A 15,875-nucleotide genomic window follows, 5' to 3' on the forward strand; every position below is an offset into this window, starting at 1 on the left:
TATAGCCAAATATATTTAGAAGGTGGAATCATTAGGACTTGGTGTCTTACATCAGGTCCCCTACAAGCAGAGCCTGAGATAGGGATTTGGGTGCTGATGCTTTATTGAATGATAAACTTGTGAGAAAGTGAGAGAAGCAGGATAGACAGGGAGGAAATGCCAGGTAGGATGTGGAATCAGATAGTCTATCCTTGGCCTGATGAAAGTAGAGGAATAAATTTCACCATAAAGGACACCTGTGCGTCCTTCACAGCTAAACACTCACAGCAGCTGGGGGTAGGGTCAGGTATATACAGCAGCCAGGAACAGGTATCTGCTTGAAATACTACCAGCATTAACCACATTTGGTGATGGGGCAGTGGGTGGAGGGAGACAAGGACAGCTCCCAAATTTGTGTTATGAACAACTGAATAGCTTCTTGTATATAACAACAACACTCCCTTCATAATACCAAAAACCTAAGATTTTAGAAGAAATATTAAAAGACTCTTCATTTTCCAAAAAAAAAAAAAAAATTCCCCTTAGCTTTTACTTTTCTAGGTTAAAAATAACAACTCTTTGACATAATTGCATGGGATCAATTTCCCATTAAAAACACATAAACTTTTTTTTTAAAGTATTGCTCTTTTAGACTTTTTCCATTTAGTCAGCTTCCTGTTGAAAATAGATACAAACTGGTTCTAGTACTCTAATGATTGAAGATTCACCTACAATTCCAATATTATGTTAGCTCTTTTTATTTAAAAAGTACGTATGCATTGTTGTGCATTCATCCTTTAGTCCAGGGGTCAGCATACTGTGGCCAGTGGGCCAAATCCATCCTGTCATTTACTCTTTATGGCCTGAGAGCTACAAGTTTTTACATTTTTAAAAGGTTGCTTTAAAAAAACAAAAAAGAATATGCAACAGAGACCATATGACTCACAAAGCCAAAAATATTTACTATCTAATCCTTACAGAAAAAGTTTGCCAACCTGTCCTTCAGTCTGTTATGACCCCATAGTGTGCTGATGCAGTCTGTATTTGGCAAGAAAATCTGATATTCAAAAACTTCAAATTAGTGGATGATTTATGGAACTATAAAATTATTGTTTTATAAAGGGATTCATCACAGAATTTATAGAAATTAATTCCAGCTCTTCTGAACAATTATTTCTTTTTTTATTTTTTGAGATGGAGTCTCACCCTGTCACGCAGGCTGGAGTGCAGTGGCAGGATCTCGGCTCACTGCAAGCTCTGCCTCCCAGGTTCATGCCATTCTCCTGCCTCAGCCTTCAGAGTAGCTGGGACTACAGGTGCCCGCCACCATGCCCAGCTAATTTTTTTGTATTTTTTAGTAGAGATGGGGTTTCACAGTGTTAGCCAGGATGGTTCGATCTCCTAACCTCATGATCTGCCTGCCTTGGCCTCCCAGGAAGTGCTGGGATTACAGGTGTGAGACACCGCGCCCGGCCTCAAATTTCATGTTGAATTGTAATCCCCAGTGTTGGAGGTGAGCCCTAGTGGGAGGTGATTGAATCATAGGGGTGGATACTTCATAGATACTTCATGCGTGGTTTAGCATCATCCCCTCAGGGCTATTCTCGTGATGGTGAGTGAGCTGTCACAAGATCTGGTTATTCAAAAGTGTGTAGCACCCTCCCCCACCCACCCACAACCCAGGCCCAGTTCTATTTCTTCCTCCTGCTTTGGCCATGTAAAATGTGCCTGTTTCCCCTTCACCTTCTGTCATGATTGTAAGTTTCCTGAGGCCTCCCTGTCTGTACAACCTACAGAACTGTGAGCCAAATAAACCTCTTTTCTTTACAGCGGTGCAAGAATGGACTAAAACACCACCAATCTTGTGATTATTGCAAAGAAACTAAAAAATACAAATAGATACAAAGGTAAGAAATCATTTGCAATCTTACCATCCATAATTAACTTCTGTTAACATTCCACTACATTTTTTTTCTAGGCATATAACCATTTAATTTTTTTAACGTGATCATGTTGTATGTATAATATTATACCCTCTTTTATTCACTGTATTAGTCTGTTCTTGTATTGCTATAAAGAAATACCTGAGACTGGGTAATTTATAAGAAAAGAGGTTTAATTGGCTCACAGTTCTGCAGGCTGTACAGGAAGCATGACAGCATCTGCTTCTGGGGAGGCTTCAGGGAGCTTTTACTTATGACAGAAGGTAAAGTGGGAGTGAAGTGTCTCGCATGGTGGAAGCAGGAGCAAGAGGGAGCAGGGTGGGGGGAAGTGCTGCACACCTTTAAACAACCAGCTCTCTCAAGAACTCACTATTACGAGAATAGCACCAAGGGGATGGTGCTAATCCATTCCTGAGATATCCACCCCCATGATCTAACCACCTCTCAGCAGGCCTCACCTCAAAGCTGGAGACTATAATTCAACATGAGATTTGGTAGGGACGCAGATCCAAACCATATCATTTCACTTAATGTTATAATTTTCAAAAGCATCTTATTTGACTGCATTTATTCCCCAGAATTAATGTGTCACAATGTATGTAAACATCTATTTTTTGACATTTGAGGTTGAAGCTAATTTTTCACTATGGTAAATGCCACAATGAGCCTCTTCGTGCATAAATCTAGATCCTCATTTCTGTGTCCCTAGGCTAGATTATTAGAAGAGTAACTATTGGCCCTTCCCCGCTTCTGCTCCTCATCTTCCTTACAAACTCATGCTTCTTCTCCTAGTTCTATAAGTGCTAGAGTCCGTTAGGACTAGGAACTTGGCCTTCTTTTCTCACTCCATATTTGTCTCAAGATCATGTCACCCAAAACCAAGCTTTCAAATACCATCCATATGCTATGATTCCCATCTTTATATCTTCAGTCCCAGATCTCTCTGCTAAGCTCCAAACTTACATAGCTAAATATCTACTTGTCATCTCCACTTGTATGTCTTATAACATCTTAGATATAGAACATCCAAAAAGGATTCACTATCTTCCCTGTTTTTTCTCCCCTACCAAAACCTCCTCCTCCTACTGCCCATTTCAGTAAAGTGACACCATCTTTCCACCAAGTTGCTTATGATACAAAATTGGAACCCATCAGTGACATTTCTCTCCCTCACCACCCCCATCTATTTAGTCACTAGATCCTGTTGATTCTACTTCCTAAATATCTTTAGTATTGCTATTTCTCTCTGTCTTCCCAATCTTCATTGAATCTACCATCATCTCCTTCCTGGACTGCTGTATGTATTTCCTAATTAGTCTCTGCACCCAGCCTTGTCCTGACCTATTCATTTCTCAGTTCTCCACCATGCAGAGAGTTTCAAAAATACCAATCTGCTTTCACAATCCTTGAGTGGTTGTTAGGATAAAGATCTTAGTTGCAACCCCTCCTCACTCTCCACCATCAGCTTACCACTGTTTCTTACTCCAGCTTAGTGATTCCTTCCCATTACTCCTATGTGTTAAGCTTCTTCCATCCTCAAAACCTTTATTCAAGCCTTTATTCAAGACTTTATTCACCCTTCCCTCCCTCTTCAGCTGCTCAACCCATTTCCTGATACCTCCCCCAGTGCATGCACTAACCACATGCTCTCTTAGCATCATTTGAGTCTACTTTTTGGGTCCTTATTGCAAACTGTAATTTAAATTGTTGTGTATTTTTTCCCTGGAATGCCTGTTCCTCCACTAGACTTAAATCCCACTTGGAGAAAATAGCATTTGTCTCTTTTACCACTTTATCCCTCAGTGCCTGACATGTAGTAGCTGTTCAATAAGTAATGTGTTGAATTAATAACAGGTTATGGGACATAAACTTCATAAAGACATGTTATCAAATATCATTCCAGAAAGTTTGTATTAGTCAATTTATAAACCTATCAGCAGTATATGAGAGTTCCTTTGATCACATCTATCCTGCCACCTGGTATTAGAGTTTTAAATAATTTTTAAATACTCTGGTAGGCAAAATGTTACCTCATTGTTATTGAAATTTTTCTTGATTATTAGTGAATTTCAACATCTTTCACATATTGATAGCCTTTCCTATATTGTCTATGATTTTAAAATTCATGACATACTGCTTTTATTGACCCATTCTGTTGGGATATTTTGGAAGTTTATTTAATTATCTTTATACTTACAAAACAATGCCAAATCTACTTAGCTTCATCTGAAGGCTTGCACAAATTTGAATAAATGAACTTGCTCCTAAAAGTTTGTGTTTAGTCACTGCTGATTCCCCCTTACTTTGGATGGCTGTAAGACTTCTCATGTAAACTAGGATACTTTTGAGAGTGAAGGAGGGTGCCATTAATAATTATGCCAGGACAACAAGTATAAAGCAGGACCATCCTGCCCAAGCCAAGATATACAGTCTCCCTGACTCTTTCATGTTCATGTAACTTGGAACTCTGGAAATCTGGAGCTAAGAGCTGAGGTCCAAGTGGTGATCTAGGGATGAATTGAGGATGAAACCTGCTTTTCATTCCGATTTTTAATTTGGATGCTGTATTAGTCCGTTTTCACACTGCTGACAGACATACCGGAGATGGGCAATTTACAAAAGAAAGAGGCTGGCCGGGCGCAGTGGCTCACGCCTGTAATCCCAGCACTTTGGGAGGCCGAGGCAGGTGGACACGAGGTCAGGAGATTGAGACCATCCTGGCTAACATGGTGAAACCCTGTCTCCCTAAAAATACAAAAAATTAGCCAGGCGTGGCAGCGGGCGCCTGTAGTCCCAGCTACTCGGGAGGCTGAGGCAGGAGAATGGCAAGAACCTGGGAGGCGGAGCTTGCAGTGAGCCAACATCACGCCACTGGACTCCAGCCTGGGCGACAGAGCGAGACTCCCTCTCAAAAAAAAAGAAGTTTATTGGACTTACAGTTCCACATGGCTGGGGATACCTCGCAATCATGGCAGCAGGGAAAGAGAAGCAAGTCACATCTTATGTGGATGGCAGCAGGCAAAAAGAGAGCTTGTGCAGAGAAACTCCTGTTTTTGAAACCATCAGATCTTGTGAGACCCATTCACTATCATTAGAACAGCATGGGAAAGACCTGCCCCCATGATTCAATCACCTCCCACTGGGTCCCTCCCACAACACATGGGAATTATGGAAGCTACAAGATGAGACTTGGGTGGGGATACAGAACCAAACAATATCATTCTGCCCCGGCCCCTCCCAAATCTCGTATCTTCACATTTCAAAACGAATCATGCCTTCCCAACAGTCCCCCAAAGTCTCAACTCATTTCAGCATTAACTCATAAGTCCACAGTCCAAAGTCTCATCTGAGATAAGGCAAGTCCCTTCCACCTATGAGCCTGTAAAATCAAAAGCAAGTTAGTTACTTCCTAAATACAATGGGGGTACAGGCATTGGGTAAATACAGCCATTCCAAATGGGAGACATTGGCTAAAACAAACGGTCTACAGGCCCCATTCAAGTCTGAAAACTAACAGGGAAGTCAAATCTTAAAGCTCCAAAATTATTTCCTTTGACTCTATGTCTCGCATCCAGGTCACACTGATCCAAGTGGTGGGTTCCCATGGTCCTGGGCAGCTCTGCTTCTGTGGCTTTGCAGGCTGCAGCCTCCCTCCTGGCTGCTTTCACGGGCTGTTGTTGAGTGTCTGTGGCTTTTCCAGGTGCACAGTGCAAGCTGTTGGTGGCTCTACCATTCTGGGGTCTGGAAGATGGTGGTCCTCTTCTCACAGCTCTACTAGACAGTACCTCAGTAGCGGCTCTGTGTGGGGGCTCTGACCCCACATTTCCCTTCCACACTGCCATAGCAGAGATTCTCCATGAGGGCCCCGCCCTTGCAGCAAACTTCTGCCTGGGCATCCAGGCGTTTCCATACATCTTTCAAAATCTAGGTGGAGGTTCCCAAACCCCAGTTCTTGACTTCTGTGCACTCACAGGCTCAACACCACATGGAAGCTGCCAAGGCTTGGGGCTTGCACCCTCTGAAGACACAGCCTGAGCTCTATGTTGGCCCTTTTCAGACATGGCTGGAGTGGCTGGGACATAGTGCACCAAGTCTCTAGGCTGCACACAGCACAGGGACCCTGGGCCTGGCCCACGGTTCACAAAACCACTTTTACCCCCTAGGCTTGCAGGTCTATGACGGGAGAGGCTGCCATGAAGACCTATGACATGCCCTGGAGACATTGTCCCCATTGTCTTGGGGATTAACATTCGGCTCCTTGTTACTTATGCAAATTTCTGCAGCCAGCTTGAATTTCTCCTCAGAAAATGGGTTTTTCTATTCTACTGCATTGTCAGGCTACAAATTTTCCAAACTTTTATGGTCTGTTTCCCTTTTAAAACGTAATGCTTTTAACAGCACCTAAGTCACTTCTGGAATGCTTGGCTGCTTAACATTTCTTCTGCCAGATACCCTAAATCATCTCTCTCAAGTTCAAAGTTCCACAGATCTCTAGGGCAGGGGCAAAATGCCACCAGTCTTTTTGCTAAAACATAACAAGAGTCACCTTTGCTCCAGTTCCCAACAAGTTCCTCATCTCCATCTGAGACCACTTCAGTCAGGCTGACTTAATGTCCATATCACTATCAGCATTTTTGGCAAAGCCATTCAACAAGTCTCTAGGAAGTTCCAAACTTTTCCACATTTTCCTGTCTTCTACTGAGCCCTCCAAACTGTTCTAACCTCTGCCTGTTCCCTAGTTCCAAAGTCGCTTCCACATTTTCCAGTATCTTTTCAGCAGCACCCCACTCTACTGGTACAAATTTACTGTATTAGTCCGTTTTCATGCTGCTGATAAAGACATACCCAAGACTGGGCAATTTACAAAAGAAAGAGGTTTATTGCACCTATAGTTCCACATGGCTGGGGAGACCTCACAATCATGGTGGAAGGTGAGGAGAAGCAAGTCACATATTGTGTGGATGCCAGTAGGCAAAAAGAGAGCTTGTGCAGAGAAACTCCCATTTTTAAAACCATCAGATCTCATGAGACCTATTCACTATCACCAGAACAGCACAGGAAAGAGCTGCCCCCATGATTCAGTCATCTCCCATCAGGTCCCTCCCACAACACATGGGACTTATGGGAGCTACAAGATGAGACTTGGGTGGGGACACAGAGCTAAACCATATCAGATGCCTTTGTGCTGCGTTGTTTAGTGACTTAATGACTCAGACCTGGAACTCCCTGTCACCCCTGGTGCCACCTTCACTCATTTACCTTACCTGCCTGGCCCCTGGAGGCACCTAAGTTGCAACCCATGAAATTCTGGCAGTTTCTAAGGCTCAGACAATTTCACGCAACTCTGCTTTCATGAGGAAGCCAGTGGCCCAGAGAGCTAGCTGCAGGGATGGTCTTCCCCATAAACACAGAGCTAGTCAGAGGCAGAGCCAAGTATCCCGAAGAGTTCTCATCTGTCCCACCAAGCTACCTCCATGCCTCCTGCTGTGTAGCACTGACAATGCTATTTTCTGACGTTATAAGGTTTCCAGAATTATGTCAAGACATGACCAAAACAGTTTTAAATTCCTAGAGTATCTTGTGAAAATGTTCCTCTTTGATAAGCTGAACACTTTAAAGTAGAAGGCATGCGGTTTTGGAGACATTTCATCTTATATTAGAGTCATGTATACATGAGCTTCCATGCCTATGACTTCCCTGACCCTTGCAGTTGTCTACAAACTTCCCCAGCTTTTTCTAAATGCCCTTTTGTTCAATTTATTCTCTTCAATGAAGCTCAAAAAGTAAGTTCAGAGTTACTTACAGACTTACATTTTTTTTTTTCCCAAGACAGAGTCTTGCTCTGTCGCCCAGGCTGGAATGCAGTGGCGCAATCTTGGCTCACTGCAAACTCCACCTGCTGGGTTCAAGCAATTCTCCTGCCTCAGCCTCCCAAGTAGCTGGGATTATAGGTGCCCACCACTGTGCCTGGCTAATTTTTGTATTTTTTGTAGAGGCGGTGTTTCACTATGTTGGCCAGGCTGGTCTCGAACTCCTGACCTCGTGATCCGCCCACCTCAGCCTCCCAAAGTGCTGGGATTACAGGCGTGAGCCACCGCGCGTGGCCCAGACTTGCATTTTTAAGAATTGCTAGCAACTTAAGGAAAGTAGAATATAGTGGCAGAAACCTTCTGGGGAAAAAAAAAAACAAGACTTTAGTTGAATTTTTGTCATTGCCATCTAATCTGAGGAATGACTTTATCTTAAAAAGAACAGCAGGCTGCCTCTTCCAATCTTGTCAAGAGAGCACATTTCCTACCAATGGAATTCTTGCAGAGATTCTGTGTACTGTTGTGCAGATTGTACACTGCACAACTCCAGAGGGCACCATTCACATTGCCATCTATGTGAATGGTGCCAAATGGTCCCTCCTGGAGGAGACCTGTTGTATAGTTCACAATCCTGGCACTATACAGGGCACAATCTGTGCAACCACATGCTGAGGTCCTGACTGACACCCTCTGTGTGACTTTTCTCTGATAAAGACACCATCCCTCTGCTGCAGCTAGGGTTGCTTCATTTACCAATCTACATACAGATCATTCAGGATAATCTTCATTTCAAACATACATTCACCTACTTTCTGTAAGCACTGTAGTGTTTGTCAAGCCAGGTGTCCTGGTTTCAAGTTTGGAAAATAGGTTGTTGGATATATCTTTTAAGTGCCATTTTGCCTACATTTTGCCATTTCATTTTTTTAATTAAGGAAAATGTAGAAAACAATATAATCTCGTGGTTTGCTAGAAAATAAAAACATTTAATATGTTAATTTTTTAAAGGAAATATTTTCATTAAAATATAGCTCTGTAAGTGAAAGTGAGAAGAAAATAATTTTAGGTGTACATAGAATCCATCTCCAAAGTATCTACACGTATAGACTAGTAAGTTAAGATTAACCCATTGGCTCTACAGAAATAAAAGAGAGCTACCATGCATCCAAGAAGGCCAACCTGTCTAATAGAGATAGATCTGGATTTTTAATTAGTGGAGGAACCAACTTTGTATCACCCAACAAGGAAGGTGATGAAAAGATTCGGAGACATTTTTATACTATATTTCTCATTGTTCCTAGAATGAAATCCATAGTCTTCAAGCTGGAAGTAGCTTTTTAGTTCACTCATTATTTATTCATTTAATTAATTGTTACTATTTGCCAAACACTGTGATCATGGGTCTGGGCTCCTTCATGAGGAATCTGTGGTCGTAAAGTTGGTTAGAGATAGGGCCAGAAACAAACCCCAGATGTTCTGTATCCAGGACACTTTACCCCACAGGGCTGTTAAATATCTCCTTGTAGTTATATTCAGGTGATTAAATAGGAGAACATCTGTGTATTGCATGTGACCTGCATGTAATTCATGTAATAAAGATGAAATACAAACCCTTTGCCAGCCATTTCTTTATTACTGTAAATGCCACAACTTAAGGTTCAGCATCAGGGCTAATAATATAAGAATTAGTTGGGAAATTCTGCAAATAAATATTTTCCTGTCTATTCATACTCTTTGATTCAAATATTTCAATCATGTCCTTTCTCAAATGTTGCCTTTACAGATTAAAATCCTATAAATAGCACTGACCCCTGAGGAACACGATCTTCTTACCCCTATCTTTAAGTATTAATCTAGACAGTTTCCTACTGATGACAAAATAAATACCCCAATCTCATGGTGGCTTTCTTTTTAAAGGATTTGTTTTGCAGGGGTGGGGGGGATATATAGCACATAGTTCATAACAATGTGAAATTGCATTTTTGGAAGTATCTATACTCTTCCTTTATACAATTAAATCTCCCTACTTGCTAAATATTGCTAGACGTGGTGGTTAAGGAGGTTGAGCACATGTGAGCAAAGGGAAACAGCTGTTCTTGCCAGATGCCTTCTTCACTGCACAGACATAAATACTGCCCAAGGAGCCTCTGCAGGGCAGACTGAGATCTAGTTTGAAGTAGCTGCAAGGAGACCCTTTCTGACATTTTTGCTTGGTAAATTCATTCACATGCACCTTGACCAAAGGATACTGAGCTGAGTGACTAGGACAAGAATTCTGAATGCAAACTACTCAGGTTCAAATCCTGGCTCTGCCATCTACCTTACCAGCTTTTTGACACTCGGCAAGTTACTTAACCTCACTGTCTTCAGCCTCCTCATCTGTAAGTGGGGATAATAGTTTCTTCATAGGAACTTCGAGGATTATATGAATTAGATATTATCGTTAATAATTCCAGCAACAAATACCTATTAAGCTCCTATTGCATTCCAATTACCGTGAATGAGGGAAATTGTCCCCCACTTCATGGAATTTAGAGTATTTTTTTCACACTAGAAGCCCTGACCCATCTAAGGGTTGGGAAGTCAAAGCAGTAAGGTGTGACCAGATTTAGTTTTACATGAATTCGAATGTGATTTTACAAAATAAGAGTTTTATGAAACTTTCTTTCCCTTGCATATATTTTTATATGAATGTTTGGCCTATGTCTTGATATAAAAGTATTTCTTATGAGTCTAGTAGAGAAGATTAGCAATTAAACAGCAACCTCAATACAGTGCATAAGATAAATGCAGTGAGTGTCATGGGCACATGCGAATGTCACCTGACCCAGTAAGGGCAGGTACAGAGAATCAGGCAAGCCTTCCCTGAGGAAGTAACATTTAAGCTGAGACTTGAAGGATGAGTAAAAATTTACCAAAAGAAGTAGGGTGGAGGAGGAGAAATAGTTCCTTTAAGAGCAGTGAGTAGACCTGGGTGGGTAGGGGAGTAGTTAATGAAGCAAGGGAGAAACTTGTTCAGATTTGCATTTTAGTAAGGCCACTCTGGCTGCATGAAGAGAATGGGCAGGAATCAGTTGGGAAACTATTTAGTAATTTCAGGACACAGCGGCCTAGACTGGGGTGGGGGCAGTGTGTATTTGAGAGGGACCTTGTACTTACGTAGAATTGACAGGACTTGTTGATTGATGGGAAAGGTGCTGGAGCCAGAGCACGAAGGTGCTTATCCCACACCTCTGATGTCTAATTTACAAAGGTTTCAAGAGACAAATCTAAGTCTGAAAGCTCCAAGCTCCTAACTTGAAAAAATGTTCCTGTAAACAGGAAGACAGAATCTTTCAATCACTTTGCAAATCATCTCCCTATCCTGCTGGACATATCTGCAGGCTGTTGCTGGGCCTAGGAGTTGGCAGGGCTTCCTGTTCCAAAGTGGGAGAGTTCCTGGCAGGAGATGGAAGGCTGGAAACAGAAAGGAAACTGGGCTAGCCAGGCACCTTGCATGAAGAGAAAAGAAGGGAAACCTGGTACTTTCCCATCTGATCCAGAAATTATCTGGTTGGAAAATAATTTAAAAGTACAGGTAATTCAAAGACGTATATATTTGGCTTTGAAATGCCATGCATTTTTGGCACTAGACTTACTTTGCCAAACATTTTTCTTAGGCCTTATTTTGCACTCCCTGAACATGGACCATCTGGGCAACAGGGGGATGAGCCCAGAGCTCAGAGGGAGTCTGGGTGGGTGGCTGAGGAGGTCCTAATGTTCAAAACTTGGAATGAAACCACAACTCTCTCTCATCACCCCAGGTGATCAGTACTTATCTGTCCTGCCACAGAGCAGGGAGCTTTTTGTGATCTAAACCATGCCAGGTCATATGGTGAACTGAAAAACAGCTATCTAATTCCCAGCACACCAAATGTTTCCTACTTACATCTTCCTACTCACAGGGCCACCTCCACCCCGCTGGAGTGGCAGGCAGGGCTCCACAGCAATCTCAAAATCAAACCATATTTGGAGCACAAGACAGGCTGTTTACAGATGTTACCATAAAAGACAATTTAAATAATCATCAGTACCGTTTTACAAAAGAGCTGGCCAGACCAGAAGGCCCCTTTTCCAGTTATTCCTAAGATTGCTGCTTCCAGAGGAGTTGAAAGGTTAGATTATCTTCCCTGGCTCAGGTCTACCTAGGACAGGAGAGTCGTGCCTCACAGAAATCACTTCAAAAAGGATCTCAGCACCACATCCCACTGGGGCTTAGAAGAATCCTCAGGATGGCAGCCACTCCCTACTTAGGAATCCCATGCATTCCCCTGTTCTTCCATCTGGACTGTGCCACACCAGGGAATTCATTTGGTCCAGGCTAGAATTCATTGGGAATAATTAGCAACAGGCCCAAATCTGGAAGTTCAGAGAAATTGGTTCTCTCCGATTTGTTATAAATTAAGTAATATTTTTCACAATCACCACAGAGAAAAGGGCATTTCCTAGTTTCCCAGTTCTTACAGGTCAGAACGGTTGGTTCACAGGAAATCTTAGTAGGCGCTCTGTGATGCATCTACGTTTTTCCAAGTGTTGGTATTTTTCATTTAATAGAACCTTCTTCCAAAGGAGATTAGCTGCCAGACTCAGGCAGCCCGTACGTTTTTGAAAACGCCAGCATAAGTTTGACTCAGGTACCTGAAATATCTAAGGAAGCAAAGGCAGCGGATGTGCCAGGGTCACCCTCACCTGGTATCTACCTCTTCCCCTCCTTTAAGGTCCCCTTGATTGGAGGTGGCGGAGTCTCTGGTGGCTCGCCCAACCCCTTAGAACATTCGCCCCCACCCGCTTCCCCTGTCTCCTTGCCAGGCAGGAGTCCTTTCTCGCACTTACCCTCCATTCCCCATACACACACCTCGCTGAGGTCATCCTCAGCGTGCAGCCCGGAGGGGAAAGGAAACGTGAGCTAAAGCAACAGGTTCCACCCACAGCCTGAACTTGGAAGGGGATGCGGCGGCGGCGGCAGGGCGGCTGGAGCTGCGCGGTGGAGGGAGATGAAGCGGCGAGGAGGAAGGTGGAAGGGAAATGATGGTGCATGACCACTGAGCACACGTCACTCGGGCTCCCACATGGGCTTGTGTATGTGCGTGTGTGAGAGGAGGGAGGTCCTTCACAGGGTCACTCGGACACTTCCGCGTGGAATAGGAGGCGCCAGGCTCGTGCTGTGGGGTGCCGGGTGGCTTCGGTGGGGTAACGAGTCACGCAGAGACGGCTTGAGGCACGCCAAGAAAATACGGGTGTCGGCGTGAAAATACACCACTCTCCCCAACGCGCCGCCCTTGCTAACTGGCTGGACTTGCGCCCCTAACGCCCAGTGCCGCTTTCTTTTGGGCCTATCCTGGGCCCCTCCAACCCCATACCAGCCTGCCTCCTGCTCCAGCCTGCTGCCGCGAAAACCGGGACTGCGGACTGCGCCGCGCCCGGCAGCCTCTGGGCATGCTCGATGGCGGGACCGGCTCAGCCGCCAGGAGGGCGCGTCCTCCCTCCTCTAGGGCGGTGACGGAGCCTCCAGCGACTTGCTGCCGCGCCCCGGCCAGGCACACCTTTTGGGGAGGCGGGAGACCACCCTGCCCGGCGCGGGCCTAGAGCGCCCCCAACCCCGAGCCTTCCGGCGGGTGGGAGGAGGGGCCGGCCAGGGAGAGGCGGAGGCGGGAGTGAGACCTCCGACTGCCAGCGGTTCCTTAGAAAGTAAAGCTCAGCTAGCGCGCGGACCCGGGCTCCCAGCCGCGGGCGGGGCGGGGCGGGGAAGGGGCGGGGAGGGGCGGGGCCGGGCCGGGGCCGGGGGTGGTCTCAGCGCCTAGAACGAGGTGCGAAATTAGTAGCCGCCCACCCCGTTCTCAGTTCCCGCCCCCAGGGAATTATAATTTCCTGGGAAAGTGTCTGGTTCTCTGAGAATCCTTGGGGCGGGGTAAAGGGGCGCGCCCGGCGCAAAATGGTTAATACAAAGTCTGCGCGCGCCGCGGGGCCCCTCGTATGAAAAGTGCGCACTGGTGGCTGGGCACCCCTTTGCTAATTTGAGGGTTAGTTACCGGCAGGAAGTCTGGTTGTGCGAGAGGAAAGGCGGGCAGGAGGGAAGCCTCAGTCTGGTGCTGGCTCCCGCCCCCAGGCCTCCTTGGGGGACGCACCTCTGACCCAGCGGGCGCAGGGTGCGGGGCACTGAGCCGGGGCATTTGCGGCGGGCGGCGGGAGGCTGGAGCAGGCTGGGCCCAGCGGCTCACTCTCTCTACCTCCTTCCCATAGGATTACCGAGAGGATGGGATGGATCTAGGCAGTGACGCCGGCAGCAGCAGCAGCAGCAGCCGCGCCAGTTCACAGTCCAACTCCACCAAAGTGACCCCTTGCTCCGAGTGCAAATCTTCATCGTCGCCGGGGGGCAGCCTGGACTTGGTGTCTGCCCTGGAGGACTATGAGGAGCCCTTCCCGGTCTACCAGAAGAAGGTGATTGATGAGTGGGCGCCGGAGGAGGACGGAGAGGAGGAGGAAGAGGAGGAGGAGCGCGACCAGCGAGGGTACCGGGATGACCGCTGTCCGGCCCGGGAACCGGGGGACGTAAGCGCCAGGACCCGCAGCGGCGGCGGCGGGAGCAGGAGCGCCACCACCGCCATGCCGCCCCCGGTGCCCAACGGCAACCTCCACCAGCACGACCCGCAGGACCTCAGGCACAATGGCAACGTGGTGGTGGCTGGCCGGCCGAGCAGTTCCCGGGCCCCCCGCCGGGCGATCCAAAAGCCCCAGCCGGCTGGGGGCCGGCGCAGTGGCCGCGGCCCGGCGGCTGGGGGGCTCTGCCTTCAGCCCCCAGACGGCGGGACGTGCGTCCCCGAAGAGCCCCCGGTGCCACCTATGGATTGGGCGGCGCTGGAGAAGCATCTGGCCGGGCTGCAGTTCCGGGAGCAGGAGGTACGGAACCAGGGCCAGGCGAGGACCAACTCCACCTCCGTAAGTTGGCCGGGGTGCGTGCCCACGCGCGCACACACGCGTACACACCCCGCGCACAGCCCGCACGCCCCCTCCCTGCGCTCCCGCCCGCCCGCGGCCCCATTCATTCTTCCTCGAGGGTGGGGGCCAGGCCGGAGAGCCTGCCGTCTGCTCCCCTGGGGATAAGGTTGCTCGGTCTGTGAGCTGTCTGGGTTTGCAGGATGGGCGGAGAGGAAGGAGGAGCAGCCAGAGGGCAGCGGAAAGTCGGGTTAGTGGAACCGGCGACTCATTTTAATGGAATTACTTATGGAGACCAGGTTGTGAGTCACTTGCCTGAAAATAAATCCGGGGAGATTCTGGCACCAAAAGTCAGTGCTTGCGGGGGATATTTCAAATCGTAATAGTAGTGGCTTTGTCAATCGTGGTGGCTCTCCTCTCGTTGCCACTAATGTCTCATCCATATATAGGCTTGTTCCTATGCACACGCACACATTCGCCTGCCCACACCACCGGTCTGGCAGCGGGGTTCGTTCCGTCTTGCGTTAAGCAGATGCTCCTGTATTTGAATGGGTTGATTTTCCTCCTCTAAGACTTTCTTTCTTTATGAAACCCGAGTTATTGTTGACCTGGGGGAACGGGGTAAATGGACCTGTCAGGATAAAGGAGGGGTTCTTCCCTCGGTCGCCTGACTCACTCCCTCTGCTGTGAATCCCTCCTTGTTTTGATAACGGAGCCACTACAGTTTTTTACCGGAGGCTACTGCCTCAATTCAGGAAAGCCAGACAGGGAGGGGTGCTGGAGTGGAAAGAGGGAGGGAGGAGAGGAGGGCTGCATCTATAAGAAGCTCCGGCAGGTTCACACTTGTCTCAACATCTTTTTTGCCCCTGAGAGAAGAGCAGATAAATGACTTAAAAGAAAACCATCATGAATGTAGTTCCCCTGTTTAGCACTGTTTTGAGATAAAGCAACAGTTGTGATTTGAAATCATTAATGATGACCCTAATTAGGGCTGAAGGGCATAGTTGAAAGGAGCTGCTTTCTGTGTGTGGCAGCTGTGTGGCAGGTGGGAAAATGCTTGCCTTGCGGGTGTAATTTTTGCGACACCAGGACCCCGGGGCTCCTGAAAATTGGGTGCATGCACTTCTGACTTCAGGGGTGAGGATGGTAACTGTGTTTCACAGAGAAATTG

General features: G+C 46.6%; 1 protein-coding gene across 9 annotated transcripts in view; it reads left to right on the forward strand.

Annotated features, from left to right (window-relative positions):
* Positions 1 to 15,875, forward strand: part of SCHIP1 (schwannomin interacting protein 1) — a 629,273-nt gene that overhangs the window by 481,437 nt on the left and 131,961 nt on the right. For 2 of the 9 annotated variants that reach the window (XM_054481215.1, XM_063662378.1), the window contains exon 2: positions 14,012 to 14,707. In XM_054481215.1, coding sequence (XP_054337190.1) covers positions 14,012 to 14,707 — 696 coding nt within the window. Of the gene's footprint in view, positions 1 to 12,753; positions 12,851 to 13,352; positions 13,460 to 13,669; positions 13,918 to 14,011; positions 14,708 to 15,875 lie in introns of those variants that run through there. The other 7 variants (XM_054481217.2, XM_054481218.2, XM_054481221.2 and 4 more) reach the window with 7 other exon arrangements.

Source organism: Pongo pygmaeus, chromosome 2, assembly GCF_028885625.2.
Source record: "Pongo pygmaeus isolate AG05252 chromosome 2, NHGRI_mPonPyg2-v2.0_pri, whole genome shotgun sequence".
NCBI classification, from domain to species: domain Eukaryota; kingdom Metazoa; phylum Chordata; class Mammalia; order Primates; family Hominidae; genus Pongo; species Pongo pygmaeus.